Source organism: Myxine glutinosa, chromosome 11 (genome assembly GCF_964187855.1).
Source record: "Myxine glutinosa chromosome 11, kmMyxGlut1.1, whole genome shotgun sequence".
NCBI classification, from domain to species: Eukaryota; Metazoa; Chordata; class Myxini; order Myxiniformes; family Myxinidae; genus Myxine; species Myxine glutinosa.
The window spans coordinates 7567714-7591101 of record NC_136271.1 but is presented as its reverse complement, the minus strand read 5'-3'; the positions used below and the strand labels follow the sequence as shown (position 1 = coordinate 7591101).

Here is a 23388-nt window from a genome sequence, read left to right as displayed (position 1 = left end):
TCCCCCCAAGCCCTCTCCCTCCCACACATCTCCCTGCTCTCAAATGTTGTGTTTGTGTGCTTCCCCTTCTCTCCCCATCTTGTCTTCCGCTCCCTCTTTTTATATATTTTGTTTGTCTGGTTGATTTGTTTGTGAAATATATGTTAGCTCTTTCACGAGCCTCGATTCAGTATACAAAAAAACAAAGAAAAAAAACGCCTACTTGAGGTTGTTTCTACCAAAGGGGGCAATACCACTGATTAGAGCCAAGGGTGTACTTACTTTTTCCACATGCGAAATTTACATGATCGTGTGTGTGTGTGTGTGTGTGTGTGTGTGTGTGTGTGTGTGTGTGTGTGTGTGTGTGTGCGTGTGTTTGTGAACAAGATATCTGGAAATGTTCTGAACATATTTGGATGAAAGTTGGTGGGATGATTGCCCTTGGGATAAGGAAGAATTGATTAGTTTTTGGTGAAGCTCAGGATATTATTCCAGACCGGGGAACTTTTTTTCTGTTTTGCTGCATTAAAGATTTTATTCTTATTCTTAAATGATGTTTTTCTCCTCTAATTCCGAGATATATCAAAATAAATTCTCTGACAGTTCGGGCCTATTTTCTTTTTCATTTATTGTTTTGGGGAGAGGGGATGTTAAACAAAACGTACTATTCCAACTTGACCCACTGCGGGAGTTTGCGCTCCACTGAGTCGCGTTCTAGTTTTCTATGTTCTTTGTCAGCTTGGGAGGATGGCGTGCTCTAAACTCCAAAGGTTTCATCTGAATCGGTTCGTTTGGTCCCGAGACGTGCCCGCAATCAATAAGAACCATCACAAAACATTGGCCACAAGAATTCCGATCATCTGTTAAAACCTCAGCGGGCCGTGCTCAACTTTTCGAGCCGTGGACACATCGGTTAGTAGATTTGTTAATCGGTACCTGAAGTGTTACAAAGTTGGCTTCCGGTTTATGAACATTGCAATCTGCAATCGATGAAAACAATCTTCCGGATACACTGGGAATGGGAACAATATGCATGTAAATGTGTTACATGTCAACCACAGTGTAGATCAGAGCCAAAACAAGCAAAAAGTTGATCATATTATGGATTTTTATTGTTATTATGATCACTTGATGGAAGACGATTTTGTAACACGACAGGTACCTGATATCAAACATGTACACTTAAGCAAAAGGTATTCACAACAGTAAAGAAAATAGAAGATAATGAAGAATATTGTTGTGAAGCTATGCTTGCTTTCCATTAAGTAAAACAAGTTAAAAATTTAAAACTGAAAATGAATAATTTTTCGGGCCTTAATTACATTCCCTGCTCCAGCAAGAGTATAAAATCTTCCCATACTCTCTCTACCTTTATGACTGTGATTTCCCATTGTCCTTTCTTAGCCCTGTCACTCTTTTCTTCTATATTTTCACTTGCAAGAGCCAGGCCGGGTTCTTCCCGTTCTTCTTCACCATTTCCAAATCATCCCTCATTCCTTGTCATATCCGTGTCCGAAGTCCGACATTCCACACCAGCATTTTCACCATCGAGGCAATTATGCTTTCCCAGAACTTGATGGCGACAATCCAGCAGACTCCTCTCTCGGCCTTCACAAATAACATCATCTAGAAGGAACGGACGCTCGACTGCAGAGATAAAGGTGGAACGTTTGAGAGCTCGGGCGGCTTCGGGGAAGCCAAGTTGCCGGCAAACAACATGTGCCGCAGGCAGAGACCACAAGTCATCACAAACCGAGCCCCATTTGCCACCAGCGTACACCTCAACCTTGCCCTGGTGCTTTCTTCTTCCTGCGCCCACAAGTCGTACTGCACCCTCATGAGGTTTTCTTTTCCGTGCTCTCCTCTGTTTGTCTTTCTTCTTACTTTTTTGGCGTTCCTGAGAAGAAACATGCCAGGTAAAGAGCAAGTGTGAAGGAAGGTAGGTACGGACCAAAAAGTTAGGGAGAAGTCAGACCCAAATAACTAGACACACGGCAAACATAGCAACAATTATTGGAGCACATGTCTTACTCGTCTATAATTATACAGGATTTGATGAACATGTTTCACAATCCCGTCCTCGGAGAGTCTGTTTTCAATAGGGTTGGCATCAGATATGTCTCATCAGTATGAAAATTCTCTACATATGGACCACAAAGAAAACAAGATGAACCACAAAGAAATAACAGTGGCATGATTGGCTGGTGGGAAAGCAAAAGAAGAAACAGTGAGTGAAGAGAGAAAAAAATACATACCAGAAACTAAAAAAAACATCCGGCAGGAAAATGGACGCTGCAATGTGCATCCACCCAGGGATGGCGAACTCGTCTGTCATGTTGTTAATCCTGGGAGATCTCAGGGCAATCTTGAGACATCTTATCCCCTGGCCAATCTGACAACTCAGACTGAACTGGACACTGCTAGACTGGAACTCTGGTCACTGCCATTGGCACCACTGGGCTGGAATTTCCTGTAATGTCACTGGACAGGGCCGAAACAGAATAAACTCCTAAATTTACTGGCTTCAACTACTCTCGAAAACACGAGCTACACTTGGACAGGTCTACAACAACCAAACTCTTCACCGTTCTGGCTTAAACTGGCTTTGGCGCCCCCAACTTTTTCCTGACTTTTCAAGGGTTGGGCTGAAATATGCTTCGCTCAGCTGAACATTAATTCAGCAGCTTTGCACTGCTCTGCCTTCCCAAGTGTGGTATGTTGGAGAGGATTATTCAGAAAGTAGATGGGAGGGTTGTCCAGTCGGTGTTTTCGGAGAGACATAGTGAGAGTAGTGAGAGTGAGAGAGTACCGAGCGATAAAGTTATTGGAGCATGGAATGAAGGTATTGGAAAGGGTGTTGGAGAGGAGGATAAGGAAGAAAGTGACGATCGACGAAATGCAGTTTGGATTTATGCCAGGAAGAGGAACGACAGACGCGCTTTTCATTGTGAGGTGAGGCAGTTGCACGAGAAGTAAATGGAGAAGAGGAAGAAGTTGTTTCTTGGGTTTCTTGATCTGGAGAAAGCATTCGATAGGGTTCCATGCAAAGTATTGACATGGGCATTGAGGAAGTTAGGAGTGGAGGAATGGTTGATCAGTGTAGTGATGGCAATGTACAAAAGAGCGCGCACAGCTGCAAGGACGAAGGACGGGAACAGTGGTGAGTTTGAGGTGAAGGTGGGAGTGCATCAGGGGTCGGTACTAAGTCCACTACTATTTGTAGCTGTGATGGAGGTGCTGGCTCAGAACGTAAAGGAGGGTTTACCGTGGGAGTTGTTGTATGCAGATGATCTGGTGTTGATTGCGGAAAGTATGGATGGACAAGGAAAAGATGAACACGTGGAAGGAATGTATGGAGACAAAAGGTCTGAAGGTGAATATCGGAAAGACAAAGGTGATGGCAAGTGGTAAAGCATGTGGTGAGGTGGAAAGAACTGGGAAGTGGCCCTGTGCTGTGTGTAGGAAGGGTGTCGGAGTGAACTCCATTCAATGCACAATGTGCGCTGAGTGGGTTCATCAAAAATGTAGTGGTCTGAGAGGGTCATTAACCAGTGTGGCAGCTCCATTCAAATGAAAGGTGTGCACAGAGGGAGCTGCAGATGGAGGAAATGTTGAGTTGGATCTTGGAGATGGCGTGAAGCTGGAAGGTGTGAAAACATTTGGCTACCTCGGAGACATGCTGAATGGAGAAGGTGGATCAGACTCGGCAACGGTTGCTAGAGTGAGATGTGCATGGAAGAAGTTTCGGGAACTGAGTGGCATGCTGATGATGAGGGGAGTATCGTTGAAGCTGAAGGGAAAGGTGTATGCTGCATGTGTGAGAAGTGTTATGATTTCTGGGAGCGAGACATGGGTAATGAACGTAGAGCAGCAACGAAGGTTGGAAAGGGTGGAAATGCGAATGGTTCGACGGATGTGCGGAGTATCGTTGAGAGAGAGGAAGACAAATGATGAATTGCGAAAGATGATGGGAATAGAGCCTTTGATTGATGCTATGAAGAGGAACAGGTTGAGATGGTTTGGTCATGTGTTGAGGAAGGATGAAAGTGACTGGTTGAGAAGAGTGATGGAAATGAATGTAGAAGGAAGTAGAGGACGGGGAAGACCGAGAAAGACTTGGCTAAAGATGGTGGAAGAAGAAATGCGGGCAAGGGGGTTAACAAGGAGAGATGCAGAAAATAGGGCAAAATGGAGCAGATTGTCATGGGGACCGCAAGGCTAACCCCCGCTCTAGTAGGGAAAATGGCCTTTAAAATGCATGTTGTTGTTGTTGTTGTATAGTGAGAGTGTGAGATTTGTCAGGATTGAAAGACATGTTCCACTTGTTTGACCAGTCTGTGATTTTGTCCAGGTCTGCAGAGAGTGAGGAGGGTGCAGACTGCCGATCTGAGGGATGAGGAATGGAGTGGCAGAGTGGAGTCATCAGCAAAGAGACAGGGAGGATTTTCCAGAGAGTCCGAGAGATCATTGATGAAGACCAGAAAAAGCACGGGGCCCAGAACACTGCCTTGGGGAACTCCAGCCTGAACTGGAAGGGGAGATGAGACAAACCCATTCAGGGCCACACGTTGACTACGACTAGAGAGGAAGTCCGCAAGCCATGGATGGAGATTTCCATGGATACCATAGGAGGAGAGTTTGGTGAGCAGAGCGGGGTGCCAGACCGTATCGAAGGCACGTGATATGTCAAAGGAGACGGCTCTAATTTCCTGTTTGGCATTGGGGACCTCCATCCATTGTTGAGACAGCAGAAGCAGCATGTCCAGAGTGGAGTGACATGGTCTGAAACCATATTGATGATCAGATCTCAAGCCATTGGAGAAGAGGAAATATTTGATATCCGAAGCAATGATGGATTCCATGACTTTGCTGATAATTGGGAGAAGGCTGATTGGCCTGTAGTTGCAAGGATCTGTTTTTGCACCTTTTTTGTGTAAAGTGGTGATGTTGGTTGATTTCCAAGCTGATGGCAGATGACCTTGAGCAAAAGAGAGGGTGAAAAGAATAGAGAGAGGGAGTGAAAGAGGTGCAGAGCAGGGTTTTAGGATCCGTGGGCTGATGCTGTCTGGTCCAGTTGCAGAATCAGACTTGAGGATTGACAGAAACTTCCCCACCTTGTCAGGAGTGAAGGACACAGAGTCCAGGAGCAGCTGGGCATGACTGGGTACGGTGGGTACAGAGAGGGATGGGTTTGAGACACAAGATTTTGAGGCAAACACAGAGTTGAGGCATTCAGCTTTTTCACGTGCGGCGTCAGCTGTGTAGCCATTTGAGGTAAGGGAGGGGGTGGAGGGGGGAATAAACATCAGAAACAGATTTGACCAGACGCCACCAGGATTTGGAAGAGGGAGACAGGTTTGAGAGTTCAGTCTTGAGAAAAAATGAATGAATGAATGATCGTTTTAAGGCCATTTTCCCCGCTAGAGCGGGGGTTAGCCTTGCGGGCCCCATGAGAATCATGGTCCCCTGTTTGAGGCAATGTTTTTATGGCCGGATGTCCTTCCTGACGCCAACCCTTGGTCATGCTCTGTCTGCTGCTCTTCTTCTGCTCCAATCGGCTCATCTGATCATGTGCTTGTCAAAGTGGACATCTCTCTGGCCATTCTCAAAGAGCCTCCTCAGCGTCGACGAGTCTGGCATTTCACTCAGGCCAACTGGCACGGTCTTCAAGCAGCCATCAATCATCTGGACTGGTTTCCCATCTCCACCGCCTCTGACAACAACGATGCGCAGGGATACGGTGTACCTATTCTAAGCCGGGGTACACACCGTGATCATTCATCCCAGCAAGCTGGTACTCAATTTGCCGACCTCGGAAGGTTGACAGGCTGAGTCAACCCCCCTGGCGTTAATTCAGCGATCGACCGGGATTCGAACCCAGGACCCTCGGATTCCAAACCGGCACCCTGACCGCTAAGCCAACACCAGGCTACAAAGTGGAGATCTTCCTGACACCAGTCTTGAGCTACAACACCAGCTACAACACCAACACCAACACCAGCGACAACACCAGTTTGGAAAGTGGAGAGATATTGTTTGCTGGCTCTCCTGAGGGGTGGACACACACTTGTTTCTGGCTTTGTGAAAGGAAATGAGATTTCCTTCCATTGGATTTGCCTTCCACGCAGCAAAAGCAAATTGTTTCAGGGCAACTGCCTCACCACAAGATTCCTTGTACCATGGACGGGAGGAAAGGTATGACAACTGAAGACGAGATGGGATAAATCTGTGCATGAGAGAGAGCAATTTACTTTGGAAGAATTCCCAGGATGAGTTGTTGTCAGAGGCGGTGGAGATGGGAGACCAGTCCAGATGATTGATGGCTGCTTGAAGACCGTGCCAGTTGGCCTGAGTGAAATGCCAGACTCGTCGACGCTGAGGAGGCTCTTTGAGAATGGCCAGAGACATGTCCACTTTGACAAGCACATGATCAGATGAGCCGATTGGAGCAGAAGAAGAGCAGCAGACATTTGCAGGGAAGTTAGTCATAACCAAGTCTGGAAGAGAAGATGCTCCGTTGACTGAGATCCGAGTCGGGAAATTGACAGATTGTGTCAGTCCCAATGAGTCACAGAAGTCCTTTGCTGAGGAGCCATGGCTGGTGAGAGAGGTACCCACACCCAGCCAACTGGCATGGTGACAATTGAAATCACCACATATGAGGAAGAGAGAGTTGGGATGAGTCGATAGAAGTTCGTCCATATTATCAGACAGCGCGATGTAGATGGAGTCATCACTGTTTGGTGGACGGTACAACACACACATGAACAAAAGGTGGGAGCGAAGGGGAAGTCATAGCCAGAGGTACTCCTGTGGGTGAGGTGGAGAGAGAGAGCAGTGCAGGAAGAGTGAGGAAGAGAGTTTTTGTTAAAGATAGCAACCCCACCTCCAGGACGAGTCTCAGGTCTATCATACCAGAGGAGGGAGTAACCCGGGAGAGATATTAAGGAATCAGAGACATCATGAAGAAGGAAAGTTTCTGTTAAGCAGATCAAGTCTGGTTTGTCAGAAGCAACATGTATGGAGAGATCAGTCAAATTTGAGTGAAGGCCCCGGATGTTTGAGGTCCATACCTTTAATGAAGAGGAAGGGGGAGCATCGGATACAGAACGGGGGGTGGGGAGGGTAGGGTAAGATGTGGAAGAGGTAGGGAGAGCTGTTGGTAGCGTGTCAGAGATTTCAGAATAGCTAGGAGAAAGGGAAGGACGAGGCGGACAAAAGATTTGATGCTGATTGGGTGAGGCACAGTGAGGTGTTGTATGAGGGGGAGGTAGAGCGAGGAAGAAGGTTGGGGGAGATGGAGGTGAGAGTTGGAAAGGAGAAGAAGCAGGGAGGATGCTTTGATGAGGAGGGGTGAGAGGGGAGAATTGGAAAAAAAAGGAGGGTGGGGAGATTTGAAGGGGAGGGGTGAGGAGGGAGTTTGGGAGGGGAGGGGTGAAGGGGGTTTAGGAAGGGAAGGGCAAGGGTTAGTTTATGAGGGGATGGTGAGGGGGGAGTTAAGGAGGGGTGTGGCGAATGGGGAGTTTATGAGGGAAGTGGCAAGGGGGTAGTTTAGGAGGGAAGGGGCAAGGGGGGATTTGAAAGGGATGGGTGATGGGGGAGATTAGGAGGTGAGGGGGGTGTGGCGAGGGGGGAGTTTATCAGGTGAGTGGCGAGGGGGGAGGTTTTGAGGGGAGGGGTGAGGGGGGAGTTTAGGAGGGAAGGGCCAAGGGGGGGATTTGAAAGGGAAGGGGCAAGAGGGGAGATTTGAAAGGGATGGGTGATGTGGAAGATTAGGAGGGGAGGAGTGAGTTTGGATTTTAGAAAGTGTTGAACGATTAATGGGAAACAAACATCATTGCAAAATGAGTTTCTTGTGATTTTCAAGTCAGAGATCCTTTCAAAAACTTTTTGGAGGAGGGGTGGAATGCAGGTGAGTTTAGGGAATGTAGGAAGGAGGAATTGTCAGAGATGGAATTATTTTTTGAAATGAAGAGATTGGTGAGCAAATCGAAAGCAACCTTTTAAAGAAGAAGAAGAAAAATGTGTTGTAATATATGACAGAATACAGTACTTTGGGGGAAAGTTTAAACATTTCAAAACTAAACCGTGAAAACTATCTGGGGAAATGGGGGTGAAACACGTGGGCGAAGAACAAACGAACGAACAAGAACAAAGAAGGAAATCTATATATATTTTTTGAGTTAAGATTTTAAACAAGGAAGTATGGGGTGAAAAGACTGGGAAAAACTGAGAGAACGAAAGTAAATGGACCGTAATCGACCGCTGAGAGAAAACAAAGCCTCAAGGTAGGAAACTCAAAATACCAGGTTGCAAAAAACATGGCATGAAATAACCGACGATTTTATGCAGGTATGAACGATTTACACCGAGATTTTCCTCGGAACACACAGTCGGTACACACACCGTAAAATAAAACACAGTTTTGACAAATATACAAACGGGAACAATTACTTAACTTTGATAGCGTGGAGAGCGTGGACAGCTTCGAAAACACGTAACCTCGCCGGCAAAACCGGGAGCGGAAGAATTTTTCCTCCCTCTCTCTTTTCTCCCTCTCCTCCCTCTCTCTTTCCTTCTTTTCCTCCCTCTCTCTTTCCTCTCTCTCTTTTTTCTCCCTTTCCTCCCTCTCTTCCTTCACCCTTGCCTCATTTTCTTCTTCAACTCCTTCCTCATCCCTTACGACCCTTGAACCATCTCCCCATATTATATCAAACATATATTAATCTGGATTTCTTGATATTCCTGTGTCCAAAATAATGTTTTTTTACAACAGGAAACCAATAAAATTTCTTCTGAATTTATAAAAGAGCTTTGTATTTTATCAACTTTAAAACCTTCTCATTATTTAACATTTTAATTAAATCTACATTTGTAGGTTTATTAACACTAGTATAAAGCCGATCTTTTATTGAAAAACTCCCATTTATGTTGTTTGACATTTATAAAAATACAGAATACCGTGCCAGTGTCATTTATGTATCAGAAATATATGAGAGACTGGCTGAATGAACCCGGCGTTGCCAGGGTTCTTTTTGAAAGAATTTAATCTTCTGCACATAGGTCTGACGCGAGCCCTGTATCAATTAGTGCTCAACGATTCCTTGTTCTTACTTCTGTCGGGCCCCGCGAGAGAGAATTTTGAAAGCATGTGTTGCAATCAGTCAGATATTCCTATTAAGTGCATAAGTTGTCCTTCAAGAGAATTTTGAAAGAAGAAGAACATTTATTGCGAAATGGGCCCAGCCTGACTGAGGCGGCCTCGACCGGCCTCGCCACCTACCCTATAACCTTCCCGGGGCCCGTCCCGACATTTTTTGTTTCATATGTTTCTTCCTATCTTTCACCATTCAGGAGATTAGCGCGTGCAGACAAACAAACAAACAAGCAAAAACTTTCTTTTATATATACAGTCATGTGAAAAAGTAAGTACACCCCATGTAAAGTTTTGACTTTTTCAACATATTTCAACATACAGCTATTTGATCTTCATTTCAACAATATTGATAGATAAAGGTGATATAATATAACAAATATCATGAAACATTTACATTTTGTAGTCCATTGTATAATTTAAATAAACAAATGCAAATTTTGCATGTGGAAAAAGTAAGTACACCCCTACATTTATCACTACTTCAAATACCTAAACGATGTAATACCAAAACGAAATACCTAAAGAGGATGATGGGAACGGCTCCCAACAGACTATCTTTCATTGACATCCAACCACTTTCAAGCTCAACCACATCATCCTCTACCCTACTCAGCCTCTCTTTTAATGCCTCCCTCACTGTCACCTCTTTCAACCTCCACACCTTCATACCTTCATTCTCGGTTGTACTTCACCCGCCGAGCTCTCCTCGCACCTTTCCCCTTATGTCGCAGACAACCAAGTGATGCTGTGAAACAGCCTCCTCCCCCAGGATCACCTTTGTGTCCCGGAGGTGCCCCCTATCTCGCCTACGCACCATCAGGTAGTCAACGGTTGTCGTCGACCCACCTGACGTGTATGTAACAAGCTTATTATCCTCTTTCTGGAACTGAGTATTACAAATCATCACAAGTATGTTGTAAGAGGTATGCTAAAGCAAATTATAAATATCTTCCAGATCATGATAAGGAAAAATATTCATCATATCTCATGTATTTTGATGCTAATAATCTTTATGGGTGGGCAATGTCGGAAGCATTACCATATGGTGGTTTTAAATGGGTTAATGAGAATAAGCACGATGAGGTATTGAGAGCTGTTCTTAGGCATACTCATAAAAATTTAGATAAAAGAAAGTTTGGTTGTTACTTTGAAGTTGATTTAAAATATCCCAAGAGAATTCATAATAAACATAAGGATCTTCCATTTGGTCCTGGTGGTACAACAACAACAACAACAGGCATTTAAAGGCCATTTTCCCTGCTAGAGCGGGGGTTAGCCTTGCGGTCCCCATGACAATCTTCTCCATTTTGCCCTATTTTCTGCATCTCCCCTTGTTAACCCCCTTGCCCGCATTTCTTCTTCGACCATCTTTAGCCAAGTCTTTCTCGGTCTTCCCCGTCCTCTATTTCCATCTGCATTCATTTCCATCACTCTTCTCAACCAGTCACTTTCATCCTTCCTCAACACATGACCAAACCACCTCAACCTGCTTCTCTTCACAGCATCCATCACAGGCTCTATTCCCATCATCTTTCGCAATTCATCATTTGTGAATGGTGGTGGTGAAATGGTGGTGGTCCTGGTGGTGAAACTCCAAAGTCGAATTTGTTTTGTGATTTATCAATAGTCATTCTCTGAAACATCTAAATATATTCCAATGTCAAAACTTATGACTACATTTTATGATAAAAAGAATTATGATGTTCATCAAATAAATCTTGTTCAAATGGTGGATTCTGGACTGGTAGTGAAGAAAGTACATAGGATACTAAAGTTTAGTCAAAGTCATTGGTTTGGTAAATATATTGATTATAATACAAAGATGAGAACAAAGGCAAATAATGATTTTGAAAAGGATTTTTACAAGTTGATGAATAATGCTGTATTTGGGAAAACTATGGAAAATCTAAGAAATAGACAAGATGTAAGATTACCTACAAGAGAGAAAGCAGATTAACTAATAAACAAACCTAGTTTTAAAGGAGTTGAGATATTCACTGAAAACTTTTGTGCAGTTCATCTAGTTAAAGAGTGTATACTGATGGATAAACCAATTTATGTTGAAACAACGGTATTGGATTTATCAAAATATCTTATGCATGATTATCTGTATAATAATATAAAGAGAAGGTATGAAAATGAAGCATGTTTATTGTATATGGATACTGATAGTTATATATTAGAGATAAAAACTGATGATATTTATAATGATCTTAAAGAGGATATAGATTCTTATGATATGAGTAATTATAATCCAAACTAGAACTGCCACTTTATAACTGCGAACAGTGATGACCGGTTTACTCTGCCTTGCCGCTTTCATACAACCCCACTTTCATCGGACATGCTTTGATAGAACCCCCCTTCGATACAACCCTGATACACACACACACCCACACACACAACCCCACACACACAACCCTCCCACACACCCCCCCCCCACACACACACCCACCCCCACACACCCCCCCCCCCCCCACACACACACCCACCCCCACACACACACACACACACACACACACCCACACCTCCCCCCTCCACACACACGTGCGCGCACACACACACACACACACACACACACACACACACACACACACACACACACACACACACACACATACACACACACACACACACACACACACGCCTGCACGCATAGATATTTTACATCAGGAAGAGTTCACTTTGAAAATGCGATCAATTTAAAATGTTAGATTTCGAATAACTTCGTCATTTTTCATCGGATTTTCACAAAATAAAGGTTACCATTGCTTGCAGATACCTCTCTCTCTAAAAGTGAAGACAGGATGAACTTCAGAGCTAGAATAAAGCCGAGGCGGCGGAGAGTTTTACAATGTTATTTTCCAATGTACATGACAATACAGCGTAGTTTTACGAAAATTCATCAGAATTTGCCCAGATTTGTTGCATTCGAATGTTAACGCCCTCGAGCGACTGCCAAATCCGAAGAGGTGGTTATGTCACATGGCCCGGTGAGAAAAATTGTTGCGGTTCTTCTTCTTCACGCAATAACAACTTCTAGCTTCCAGACCATAAATCCAATCATCTTGAAATTTTGCGCACTTGTTCGGCTTGATGAGGTCTAGAATGCATTAACAATTCAAGTCGATCAATGCAGTGGTTCAAGAGTTAGAAGCTTTTTAGGATTTTCCTTCCATTATTTATTGCGGCCAAACCATGTGACTTATCAAAACGTCTCAAGTAACAATGAAACATCCCCCCATGAGGAACATTTGTGTAAAGTTTCCACTCGAGATCTTCACAAATTATGGAGGAGATACCATTTCTTGTTTATGCTTAAAAACGTCATAACTCTGAAACCATGTGACGGATGATGTCGTGGTCGGTGACTTTTTTGTTTGTCATAGGTATGCGATTATGCATGCCAAGTTTGGGCTCGATCTGTTCAGGCGTTTTGGAGAAAATGCGATTTTAGTGGTTTTTTTTTCAGACTTTTCACTCAAAACAATATGGCGGCCGAAACAAGCGACGTATGACTTCGAAATTTTTTGCATTCTGAGTTTTTTTTGACGAAGCATCTGGGAAAAAAATCTCATTTTCGGGGGAGAAAAAATTGTGTTTGACGAATTCTAACCTCTTAACGTTTGCATTTTTAAAATACTCAATAGACATGTTTTTTGTTCCCATTGCAGAGTTCTTTAGAATGAGTGATTACTCAAATGTTTCCATTCAGCCATTCCAGAGATATAGAGGGGCAAAGTTGAAGGTGTTTTTCAAGTTTGCGCCCATACCACGTGACCTATGACGTCATAAGTAGCATTAAAAAATTCTACGAGCCTAGCCGATCATTTGATGAAAATTTCCTGTCAATCCGACCAACGGTTGCTGAGAACATTAATTTTAAAGATTTCGGAGGTGCAAAATAGGGCGGAAGAATAATAATAAGAAAAACTTTGGGAATAATAAATAGGTTACTCTCCATTTTATGGAGAGTAAACCGAATAATGATTTATACTCAAAGAATAAGAAGGTAATTGGTAAGTCTAAAGATGAACTCGGAGGAAATATTCTAAGTGAATTTGTTGGGGTTAGATCAAAAGCATATGCTTATAAATATTTGGATGGAGATAAATACAAGACTGATGAAAAACTAAAGGGTATTAAAAAGGGAATATTGAAGGAAACAATAAACTTTGATCATCATTATGATTATATACATAAAGATGATGTAATCTTTAGAGAGATGAACCTTATTAAAAGTTATGGTCATGAGATTTTTACAGAGACTGTTAATAAGAAAGATCTTTCTTCATTTGATGATAAAAGGTGTATAAAAGATGATAAAATAAATGCACTTCCATATGGGTTGAAATCTATATAAATGAATCAAACTAAAGAATGGAAGAATAGTTCAGATTGATATCTAAACCAAGAGTTAAATTCTAATGTAATATTTGTCAATATTTTCGATGGTGATTCCTGTGCTAAAAGGATGGATCTTATCAGAGAGATAAAACATGATCAGATATTTATTGGATCTATGAATGATTTTCTTAAATTCAATAAACTTAACTTTAATAATATATAAATAGCAATATATATTTTTTAATTTACTCTAAAGGGCGAAGCCAGCCAATGCAGTGGAGTAGGGACCAAAAGGAGAGACTGGACTGTGATTTAGTATCGGAGACTAAAAATGAATGATAGTGAAACAAGCGAAGAAAGTTGAGCTATTATGAGTTTTTAGGCTACAGAACCAAATCACGGGCCAGTCCCTCCTTTTGATCCCGACTCGCGTGTGCCCATTCACAAAGGATGTATGAAGACATGGCACTATGTACATTTATACTTGTATACAATGATGGGTTGTGATTCTTTCTCAAGCACGAATAATATGGGTCTGCTTTAACTGCTAATGATTTAATGATTTTCCTTTTCCTGTGGTTTACAATATGCCCTTGTGCACAATAGATTATAAGTAATACCTTGTAATGTTACTGTGATGGCATTCTGGAGGTTATGGGTTCAAATCGCACTGAAGGCAGATTTGTGAAGAATGTGGAATCGAAGCAGCTGAAAACTAGACTCGGTTAGAAGAGCTATATATCATGTTGTTACCAGGCATGCTACTCTTGGGAAATTGACCATGGGTTCGGCACACATTGGCCTACTCATTGCGAAAGATATATTGTGGAATATTTAACGTTCACCACAGAATATCCACTTTCAGCTTTACGTCTCATCCGATGGATGTCACATTCATTGATGCAACACCATACTTGTGAAATACAAAGGTGACAGTTTAGGTTGGAATCGAGTCGGGAATCAAACTCAATTCCCTGTCTGCAATTATCATTACTAGGGCATGCCCGTACTATATATAAGCTAGGACGTGCCCGTACGTGGGTGCCCGTTCCTTGCCAAAAAAAAAAAAAAAAAAAAATTTGTGTAGGGGTGTGTGTGTGTAAACATCCTAGGGCGTGCCTGTTCGTGGGTGCAAAAAAACATGCGTGCAAACAACAACAACAAAAAAAAAACTTTGAAACCACGTGGCAGTAACGACCACAGAACCCCCCCCCCCCTCTATTTACATGAATGGTTTGGTCCATTCGCAACGACCACAGAACCCCCCCCTCTATTTACATGCAATGGTTTGGTCCAAAGCGAACGGCTTGCAGTGTTTGGTAAAGAAATCGCCATAGCTCGGTAAGTACTTGTCCGATTAATTTCAAACCTTGAAAAGGCACATCCTCGGGTCCCCAGCAATATACCTGGCAAGTTTCAAGTATATCGGACCGGTAGTTGTCGAGAAACAGCGGTCACAGACAAACATACACACACACATACACACATACAAACACACAGAGATTACTGGAATTATAGATAGATTTCTACTTCAGCTATGACTCAAAAATAATTGTTCTGATGCTAATGAAAGTTATTTCATAAACCTGTCCATATCTGTCCACCTTTTGTGTAGCTGGTGAACTTTCTTGATGAGATGACTCTTCCATTTCAGCAAGAAGAACCTGATACTCATGGTATCCAAAAGGAAGTGATCCAGGAAGTCCAGCGACCCCTGCTCCACGTTGCGACTCGGAAATCCCGAGCACGGGAACCTCAGGTTGTTCATGTATTATTTCCTCAGTGGGAGGTTCCACATAAAGAGCTGTAAAGGAAGTAATGACTCAAGTTATCATAAAAAATACTCCGACTTATAAAGATGAAGTCCACTTTGCCATATGACTTTTTTTAACAACAAAATTCCATTCGTTTTCTTTCCAGTTCCAAAATAATCAATGTTGCACAAGCAAATATATCTGTTAAGTGTTTCAGGTAATGAAAGTTTTAAAATGGTTCAACAGGTATTGTGTGGTCCCCTAAAAGTTATAAACTACTGCATATAAATGTTTTAACAACTTATATTTTATATATATGATTTTATATATTGTTACGGATCTCGGACATCGGCTCTCCCCTTATCAAGGGGGGGGGGGGGGGGGGGGGGTTAATCCCCTTGTCTTTTTATCTGGCCGACCCGAGTCCTGGAAGTTATACGCTCCTTCTGGTCGGTATTAGGTAGGGTTATTGGTCAATTTAGTCCCAAATACCTAATTACGAACACTGACCGCGAAGCAGTGAAATAACTCCCGCTCGAACCACGGATATGATGGAAAATGCCGAGCGGATAGCAATCCGCGATCCGAGCCGTTAACAATGGGACTAAACCCGATTATAAGCGGTTCCAATCGTGCCACGTTTACCCAATGAGAGAAAAGACGGATGCGATCGGATAAGAGGAAACCAAGAAAGAACAGGGCAATTTATTCACAATGTACAAGAAGGAGAAGATAGACGTCATCTTGGAAAAACGTTACACCTCTCATCTATATCTCCCAAACCGCGAAATGGAAAAAATAGAAACATTGCTCATTGTCAAGTACTCCCCATGGGGAATAAGATATGTTGATGATGATGTCATCGGTGCCTTAATTATGACGTCATAATTCGACAAGTACAACGATTGATATGATCAGTGTGATATTTTGATAAGTGTGATCTAAAGGTGGTTTGGTACAAGAAGGAGAAGAGGAAAGGAAAGAATGTACAGGATAGGAAGAGGAAGAAGCAGAACACAGGGCAGTCTTAAACAGTCTTATTCCTAATACCCAGGACAAATGTACACACTCACACGGGGATTGTAGATGGTAGGGTGGAACAGGTAGAGGGTCCGGCGATGGCGTCCACCTCATCCGGTCCCCGACTCGTACCGCGCAGCAGATGAAAAACGGCAGCAGCTCTCCACGTGTAGTGGAACGCGACCGGACAATTTATATAACGGGGGGAAGCTGGTACCCTGCGTACGTAATATGTGCACTATACAAAGGCGCCAAACGCCCCCTCTCCAATGTACTCCTTTGATAAGGTCCTTCTTTCATAAGCGCCACTGCATCAGTCCCGTCAATGCAACGCGCGTTCTCCCAGCAAGTCAGTCAAGGTGAGCTCTCTCATGCGGTAAGTCTCTCACGCGGAGCGCACCTTTACAAAGGTGCGCTCTCCCAATCAGTAAGTTCATGCGCGCTCTGGTAAGTAAGTCCTGTTGGTAAATGTGCTCGCTGGCAAGTCCTGTGAAAGGGCTTTGCGCTCACTTTTATAACTCGACCAAGCGATCACTCTGCGGGCCCCAAAGCCACGCCTGTCGGTGATGTCACTTCAGCCCTGGTTGGCTGGTTAAGGCTGGATCTCACCCCTATGGACTTCTTTTTCTGGGGATGTGTAAAAGACAGGATTTTCGCACGCAAGCCACGTTCTGTTGATGCCATGATTCAGTTCATACGGGAGGCTTTCCAGGAAATTGATGCTGATAAAGACCTTTGTGCCAGAGTGTGCATGGGTGTCCACACTCGACTAGTGGAGTGTGTGAATGCCGGGGGCAAACAGTTTGAACATTTGAGGGATTAATATGTTTATTATTGATATGTTTATTATTGATATGTTATTATTGATATGCTTGTATAATCAATAAAATACGTTTTGTGCGCACGTTTTGTTTTTCATTACTGTATACCTACTTTTTCAGCCCCCTGTATATATATATATATATATATATATATATATATATATATATGACTCCATGGTAAGATCTCCAACCTTTAATTGAACAAACAATGACTCAACGTTTCGATTAACAACATGTGAAGCCACAGGCCTCCGTTAATCTTCCTCAAGAGTGATAAAATCATCTCAACATCCCCTTATATGCAAAGTGGGCGGGGTATATGCAAAGTGGGGTCGGCAAAGCTGGACAGCCAATGAAACCGTATCACACCGCTCTCGTGAACGGAGACGTTACTGACCAAATTCAAAAATCAACCGCATATTAACGGCTCAAAATAATCCTGTAAGCAATGCTGGATTATCACTCAAGTGTTTAGAAAATCAGGAACAATCATTACATTTAATTAAAAGTTAAACTTGTAAACAATTAAATTGTAAATTAAATTAAAACTGTAAATATATTAAAGCAAAATTTTTTAAGATAAAATAAAATTGCCATAATATCAAGATCATCACATGTGGCCCTATGCGGTAAAGGGGAATGCGGGAAGGAGGGAGGTTATAGGGGGGGGATAAAATGGGGGGGGGGGGAAACCAGAGGGGGGTGGAAGCGGAGGGGGGGGTTTGGGAGAGGGGTGGTTTGGAGGGAAGGGGAGGGAGGGGGCAAATTGTCCGAATAAAAACCTTGTGTGACATATTATGTGGACTCGTTGTTCAAAGTACGGAATGCCTGCTTCGTTTACACAAGAGTGGGTCAAACGCTACCGGTAAGTCAACTACCTCTTGTGTGATCGAGGTAACAGTTTCTTCTGTGTGCCAAGCCTCCAAAACACGTGTTCTGTTTCTGTTGGGTGTGGAACCCAAAATATTAACCCTATCCCATAAAGGTGTGTGGCCTTCCTTAAGGCCGTGTTTGGCAATAGCAGATCTGCTGGGATAATTACATTCATTAGATTCACGAGATTACAATTACAATTCACGAGATTACAATTACAATTACATTACAATTACATTCACGAGAGCGGTGTGATACGGTTTCATTGGCTGTCCAGCTTTGCCCACCCCACTTTGCATATACCCCGCCCACTTTGCATATAAGGGGATGTTGAGATGATTTTATCACTCTTGAGGAAGATTAACGGAGGCGTGTGGTTTCACATGTTGTTAATCGAAACGTTGAGTCATTGTTTGTTCAATTAAAGGTTGGAGATCTTACCATGGAGTCATTTGAATTTACTCCCAACCACAAATCTTTGCATATATATATATATATATTGCATTGCTAGCACGTGTACTTGTTAGAATCATTTTTCATCTCGAGCAGTTTTCACAATGATCACAGAGCAGCAGTGATCACAGAAAGGTCTTTTCAAACTTACATTCTTGTGGTACAAAATCGACCAAAGCTCCCTTCACAGCCACATGCTTGGATTCATAAGCACAAGTTCCAGGGCTTGCTCTCCTGAAATATTTATACACAGAAACACGAGTCACCTTCAGTAACAATAATTCTGCTTCGAGAACCCACACCCTTTACCATCAACAGCTATACAATAGTTGAATGGGTTAAAGTTAAATTCTAAATTGCATAAAAGTGTTTCTTCGTGATATTAATAATACTCAGTGTAATGCAACAAGATAAGCATGGTTCATAGTGGTAGAGTTATGACCCTGGTGAAATGAAATGGCACGCTAATGCAGCAAAATCCAAATTTGGCTTGGGTTGATTCCGCTTTACAAGGCCTTCGTCTGATGTGTCATGGAATATGTTTCCATCTTGCTCTTGTTGAGGCCGTGGAGGCAATTATTCTTATATAAGGGATGCCCCCCCCCCCCTCAATGAAGCAACACCCAACCTGAGAAACACCAAAGTGATCGTTTAATGTCGGGTTGGGAATCATATTCTCTCCCCCAGCTCTCTTTGGGCTCTGTCCCCCAAATATTCCCACACAAGATCTGCCTGCAACATTCTTATGGTGAAATTGACAAAATCAAGACTCTCTGCTCACCTTCACTCTTTCATTCCTCTTTACTCCCACCTCTGGAACAAACTCCCTCACTCTCTTCAATCCCACTCCTCCCTCCAGGTCTTTAAAACAGCTGTTCACCACCAGCTTCCCCCATAAAACAGCTTCCCCCATCCAAAACCTTGATCTCTTCTACCCCCGTTAATTCTCCCCAAATCCACTTTTTTTTTAAAATACCGACTTCTTTCTCTCCTCGAAGTTCTAGCAGTGTCCATGTGTTTTATACCTTTCCCACCCCCCGCCTTCCCATGCCTCCTGCCCCCAAGCCCTCTCCCTCCCACAGATCCCCCGATGTCCCTGTTCTCTGCTGTTCTACTTGCGTGCTTCCCTCTCTCTCCCCATCTTGTCTCCCGCTCCCTTTATTGTATGTTTTGTGTGTCCGTTTTTTTTTTTGTGATTGATGTTAGCTCTTACACGAGCCTCGATCTTGTATACAAAAAAAAATTCAGCCGAAATAAATCACAGGTTATTCTCACTCCAGCATCATGCCTCCATGCTTGAGAATCATGGTTACCAACGCCAGCGAATTGTGTGACGAGGACAAATTAATTAGATTTTGGCGAAGATTTGGATCTGGGTACTATTGGTTCACGAGTTATCAAGTGACCACGATATTCGTCATGTGTGTGCATCTGTCTGTGTGTGTGTCTGTGTGTGTGTCTGTCTGTCCGCAGCATAACTACCTGATGATATCATCTGATCTTGATGAAATTTGGGTGGGAGGTTGAAATCATGATCTAGTTGTGTCCTGCCTAGAGAGGGTGTATTGCGCCCAATGTGGGCGGAGCGACACCCAAAAAAGATGTCTTTTTAGGGGGTAATCGAGTTCAAGCTACATCTTCTCCGAGGGAGTTGGTGGAATCTGACAGGGGTTTCGATATTTGGTTAGGCCAATGTCATGTGTCTAGCCCCACGGAGCTCGATTTTTCATTTTTGCCCCAAGGTCAAGGTCACCAGGTCACCAGTTCACCAAATTTAGAAAAGTCAATTTTTGATGGTTTCATTACATTGTTCGCTTCCTGATAGGGTGAAATGTCGTACATGATCTTATATTATCACATACATCATGAAATACAAGTTTTCCAACAAATTTCAGAATCTTCGACCTTTGACCTTTGAAGGTCACAAAGGTCAAAGTTTCAAAGTTGTCGGAATCGAACCAAATTTTTGGTATTGTGTAGCTAACTAACCTCATCACTGATGTTACGGATTCGTCACTTCCGTCTTTGTGGTTTTCATCCACTGGAAGCATTTTTAGTTTCATGTACTATTATTGTTACAGGTTGAGTGAAATGGAGATAACTGTCTTCAAAAGTAAAAATTACTGTTTCAAAAGAAAAACGAAATGGATCGGGAGAAAACCGGAAGAAGGAGAAGAGGAAGAAGAAGCGGGTCAAGTGAGATCGGGAAAGAAAGGCCGATCTGCTTCGATGTGTCGAGCGGACGCTGGTGGACGTTGGTCACGAGCGAATATTGGTTTCCCCGGGAAAGGTATTCCTGTGACAGTGTCGTTATCGCTGTGGCAGATAAACCTGTGTGACGGGTCTTGCGGTTGGTTCCGAAAGTGATTAATCGCGGGAGAGCCGGTACGCCTCCATTACGGGCCCGTCCGCCATTTCACCTTGCGCCAGCCATTTCACCTCGCACCAGCCGTTAGCCTGGTTCTCGTGTGTGTCGTGGATTTTGCTTGGGAATTCGCGGTTCTCCGCTTGGGAGCCGTTGATCGTTCATGTCAGCGTCATTGGCTGGTGAACCGAAGATGTGAATTCCCAGTTGCCTTTTGGGTGAACTTTTGCCTGACCGACGTCGGCCCAACACCTCACCAAGCGGCTCTTCGGCAATGTCGACTGTCGGCCGTCCTGGGTTCAGGTCTCAGTACGACCATTTTTCTTGTGATCACCGGAGCGTGGATCGACTTTGGCCTGGTGTCGTGACAGTGACTTTGGGGGTGTTACAGTTTGCTCACGTGGAGTACCGTGAGTTATTGAGTTAAGAAACTGGTGGTACCATCGTAGGAATTATATGGTGTTTGTTGTGCAATTGAGGTTTTATTGTACTTGTGCAAGTTATTATTGTGTGATATTAATACAATACTTTGGTTTTGTAACAACTGATTGGTGTGGTTTCACCATTGGTCATTGGCAAACATAATAGCACATCTTTCTGCCGTGACTCCTTTCGGGGCTCGGAGGTACACCGTGACCGGGGTTTGGGGAGGAGCATGTAACACTGATTATACATTATTTTCTGTCTCATTTCAAGGTCAGTAACCTTCGTTTTGACATTTCAAGGTCACAAAGGTCAAATTTTCAAAGTTGTCGGAATCGAACCGAATTTTCGGTATTGTGTAGCTAACTAGTCTCATAACAGATAATACATTCCTATTTATATATTTTCAATGTCGGTTTTGACCTTTGTCATTGAATACCGCTCGCTCGTGAACCATCGTCGTCTCCTGACATGTAATATTTAAAGTGATTCATCACCTCTGGGAGATTGAGCCAAAAACTACAAAGAACGATTTCTCAAAAAGTTGTGGATGGATTCAGACGAAACTTGGTGGGCAGGTTGGATTTGTTGGTTAGGTGGATGGTAAGGTGGCAAGAACAAACATTACATTTTGGTCTGGATACAGATCCTACTATCAGTGGGATACAAAACGTACCTTGTTCGGTTTGGCGGAGGTATGCGCTCTACCGAGTGCCGTTCTAGTTTTTTACGAAGCAATAATAATTTGACAACAGCATGAAGAGAGAACAGCTATAGAACCAACAATTATTTGATTTGCCTCAAGTCACAACATTTAGATAAGCATTGTACTCATAAAAATTTGGGCTAAGTGCGTAAATATTCTGAAAGTGCTGGGAAAGTTTTGGCTGTTCTATCAATTTCATAGCTCTCGGAGTTCAGGATGATTAGGGTCGTTTTGGTGTTAGGGTTGAGGTGGGATTATGGTGGGGGAACAGAGGGTGAGGAAGTCATAACTTGGTTTTCGGTGGTAAAATAACTATAGCCCCCAGGGTTCATGAGTGGAGAAAAAAAACTGAACCACCTTTAGAGGCCATTTTTCCCCACAGAGCAATGGTTGGTTTTCCTTTTTCGGGCACCTTGGTCCTCTTTTTGAAGTAATGTTTTATGGCCGGATGCCCTTCCTGCCGCCTTCCTGCCGCCAACCCTGTTGGTCGCCTCTTGCGAAACACAGGGAATTACCAGTGAACTGGTACTTAATTTGCCGACCTCGGAAGGATGACGGGCTGAGTCAACCCCCCTGGCGTTAATTCAGCGATCGACCGGGAATCGAACCCGGGATCCTAGGATCCCAAGCCGGCACCCTAACTGCTAAGCCAACACCAGTGGAGAGAGAACCGCTATTGTCTCCACTTAAATGTGCGTCGTATAGCACCACCTCGTGGAAACCTGTATTGCTAGTCATAAATTAAAAAAGATTGGAGGAATTAAACCTGTCTCCAAGGTTGTGGTCATTGCTGGTAATAACAATTTCCAAACTTGAGAGTCAAACTTGAGACATTTAGACTCGTACAAACTTTGCAACGGCTGGCATACATTACTGTCCATGAAAACTACCACGTAAGCTGTGTGCACAAAATAAGACTGCAGTTATGTAACAAAACACCACTGCGATTCTAAGCTAATGTGTAACAAAAGCAACAGCACTCGAGATAAGTAATTTACAACTACTGAGCACTGTAGTTTGCAGCTACTTGGTAATTATGTGCCCGGTGCACACTCACCGCGATGAGTCCACAATCTTGTACAGTGTCCCAGCTGGTGCTGTAGCACTGGGGTCCCATGTTGACATGAAGTACAACTCTCCTGAAAATGATTACAATTTGCTGTTTGTTTTTATTCAATCAAAAGAAGTTGTATTGGATTTACAAGCCAAGCAATGAGCCGAACAAATCAAATGCAATAAAACACATCTTATAAGTTAAGATTTCAGTAAAATCACGTTTGGAGTTGGCAATGACTCACGTCCTAACATCAAATGTAATAACTGAAAAAGCCAGAATGACATGCAGGGAAAGTAATAATTTGTAATTTTATTTCCATCGTCATGTACCCACAACATACTAATTCTAAAAACTGGGTTAAAGGTTCTTGAGAAATAAGTTAGGATTTTTTAGACTAGAGGCTGAGGATGTGGTTTGAGTCTTGGAGAAGCAT

The 23388-nt window shown here is 43.1% G+C and overlaps 1 protein-coding gene across 2 annotated transcripts in view; it reads right to left on the bottom strand.

Annotated features, from left to right (window-relative positions):
- Positions 1–588: 588 nt before the first annotated feature.
- Positions 589–23388, bottom strand: part of LOC137413288 (HHIP-like protein 1) — a 50363-nt gene continuing 27563 nt past the window's right edge. For both annotated transcript variants that reach the window (XM_078786371.1, XM_078786372.1), the window contains exons 8-11: positions 22956–23037; positions 18556–18638; positions 15088–15287; positions 589–1876 (exon numbers count right to left, since the gene is read on the bottom strand). In XM_078786371.1, the coding sequence (XP_078642497.1) occupies positions 1463–1876; positions 15088–15287; positions 18556–18638; positions 22956–23037 (779 nt within the window). In that variant the 3' untranslated portion in view covers positions 589–1462. The remainder of the gene's footprint in view (positions 1877–15087; positions 15288–18555; positions 18639–22955; positions 23038–23388) is intronic.